At 47.2% G+C, this 2,149-nt stretch overlaps 1 protein-coding gene across 1 annotated transcript; it reads left to right on the forward strand.

Moving 5' to 3' along the window:
- The first annotated feature begins 364 nt into the window (after positions 1–364).
- LOC119299560 (Bowman-Birk type trypsin inhibitor-like) lies at positions 365–1,114 on the forward strand. The gene is made up of 2 exons (XM_037576758.1): positions 365–554; positions 675–1,114. The coding sequence occupies exons 1-2, from the start codon at positions 488–490 to the stop codon at positions 929–931; spliced, it is 324 nt and encodes a 107-aa protein (XP_037432655.1). The 5' UTR covers positions 365–487; the 3' UTR covers positions 932–1,114.
- The last annotated feature ends 1,035 nt before the right edge of the window (positions 1,115–2,149 follow it).

Consider the following 2,149-nt stretch of genomic DNA (forward strand, 5'->3'; position numbering starts at 1 on the left):
GATCGAAAGGCGTTGTGCCTGGCTTTTTTGCCGCTTCTTCTCTGCTTATGCGTATTTGAGAAAAAAAATTGCTTCTTTGTCAGCTTCGGCCGGCCGGCCAGCTCCTCGCTCTGTTCACGCACCTTCGTGATATCTTCCTCCCTCTCATCATTTCTATGATGCCGTGCCCATCCCCACTACCGGAATAGTCAGATTCGTTGAAGGAAATTTATGGAATTCCGTCCATCTCGTCCACACGTTTCTCAGCATATCCTTGTCGAAGATTCCCAGCAGGTAGCAATCAAGGACCGAGCTCGTACACCCTCTAGTATAGTCCTCCTGGCTTTCTTCTTCACAATAACTGTTCTCTCAACATCCACACAAACTAACGGAAAAGACTGACAATGGAGGTGACAACGCTGATGAGCATTGACAAGTCCCGGAATAGCCAAGCCAAAGCACGAGGTCCCTCCCTCCAAAGTCCAAACCAAGCCCATCCTTGCAAAGCATGAGGCCTCAGGTGCTGCTCGTCGCGTTCGTCGTCCTCGCAGCGCTGCCCCTCGCCCACAGCCAAGGTGAGGCCGGGATGCTTCTTTCTTTGTTCATCCATTTCAGTGTGTCAAAATCGCTTCTGTTTTGCTCCTCCTCTAGTAAGTCAGTATAGCAGCTTACTGACGCTTGTTTGCTGCCTGCAGTGGCAAACACATGGCCGTCCTGCGATAACTGCGACTTGTGCACCAAGTCCAACCCACCGAGGTGCACACGTTGGAACTACTTAAGCTCCTGGGTTTTTTATCGTCGACCAAGTGCAAGAGCTGTGTCATGTCCACCATCGGGCTACAACAGCTTCCAGTGCACGAACCGCATCAGCGACTTCTGCGAGAGCTGCTGCACGCCGGCCGCTCAGAGCTTTAGCTCCCTTTGCATCTGGATTGATGCGGATAAGAAATGACCGTTACAATATATAAGCGCACAAGAGCATAGTATATGCTCAAAATCTTCTCAGTTGACTATTGTGTAGTTTGTTAAAAAAAGCCAATCCCTATGTAAGTTTGGTGTTAAAAGTTTCTGTATCGTGTTCACGCACAAGATAACTTGTCATGAAAAGAACTATGGATTTTTGGAGATGATTTAACTGGTTTATGAGTTACTCCCTATGTAAACTTATATAAGAGCATTTAGATCACTACATTAGTTTATAAAGGGAGTACTATTTTCCAGTTGATAAAGTCTACATACAAGAAAAATCTCACAAAAAATAATAATTAAAACCCACTATGGAAGTAAGGAATTCATGTATTTAACCTCACGTTTACCCCTATGGATGTTCACTGATTTGTGCGAAATTTATGTAGTGATTTAATTAGGAAAGTCACGCTATGCAAGCCGGCGAGCTTAATCGGACGCACAAACGGATGTGGAACCCAAGTTTGTAATATTTAAATAGATAGGTGTATTTAACGAACAATGTTTGATAGCTTGACACATGGCAAAACACATATGGCGGCAATAATAGGGCTATGTTGTGCCTATGCTTGAGTGTGGCTTCCGATTGGGTTTGATAAGTGCATGAGTGTGGCTTATTTTTTTTTCTTTTTTCTTTTTCCGAAATAGGGGAAGATCGCCCCGCCCTCGGCATCCAAGAGATGCACAGAACCTTTTTATTAGATTATTCACAACACCTTACAAGAGGAGTTACCAAGATCAGACCGAAGCCACCAAAACTAGCGACAACTCGCTAATCCTAGAAGACAGATGAAGGCGTGAGTCGACGAATAGGGCCAACACCCTGACATCACAACAACGCGCCTCATCTAAAAACAGAAAGCCTCGGCCAGCAGCGAGTAGGTGGCACAACTGGTCCAACAGACCGTTAGCGCGTACCGGCATACACGCTCTAGAAGTCTTCGCCGCCGCCATGTTCCGCATACCCATCTTCAGGAAAAATCAATGTAATAACCTTGCGAGGCCCGCCATCAACGTCACCATGACGCCAGACGGCACCACCGCCGTACACGCTTTCATTGTCCCGCGTCCTTCGTCGAGACCCATCTGCACCATGCCGCCGAGGCTCGACGTCGTAGATCGTAGATGCCATGCTCCCCACCTGACAATCACGTGGAGACCGATGCCCAGCCACCAAGCCGTCCACATGTCGGTCCAACAGATG

The sequence above is a fragment of the Triticum dicoccoides genome, chromosome 1B, assembly GCF_002162155.2.
Source record: "Triticum dicoccoides isolate Atlit2015 ecotype Zavitan chromosome 1B, WEW_v2.0, whole genome shotgun sequence".
Lineage (NCBI taxonomy): Eukaryota > Viridiplantae > Streptophyta > Magnoliopsida > Poales > Poaceae > Triticum > Triticum dicoccoides.

What these genes read in the sequence shown, in the direction of transcription:
- LOC119299560 (XM_037576758.1), top strand. Translation starts at nt 488, where the DNA reads ATGAGGCCTCAGGTGCTGCTCGTCGCGTTCGTCGTCCTCGCAGCGCTG. An exon ending in GCCCCTCGCCCACAGCCAAG is followed by an intron (nt 555 to 674) that starts GTGAGGCCGGGA and finishes TGCTGCCTGCAG; the next exon opens with TGGCAAACACATGGCCGTCC.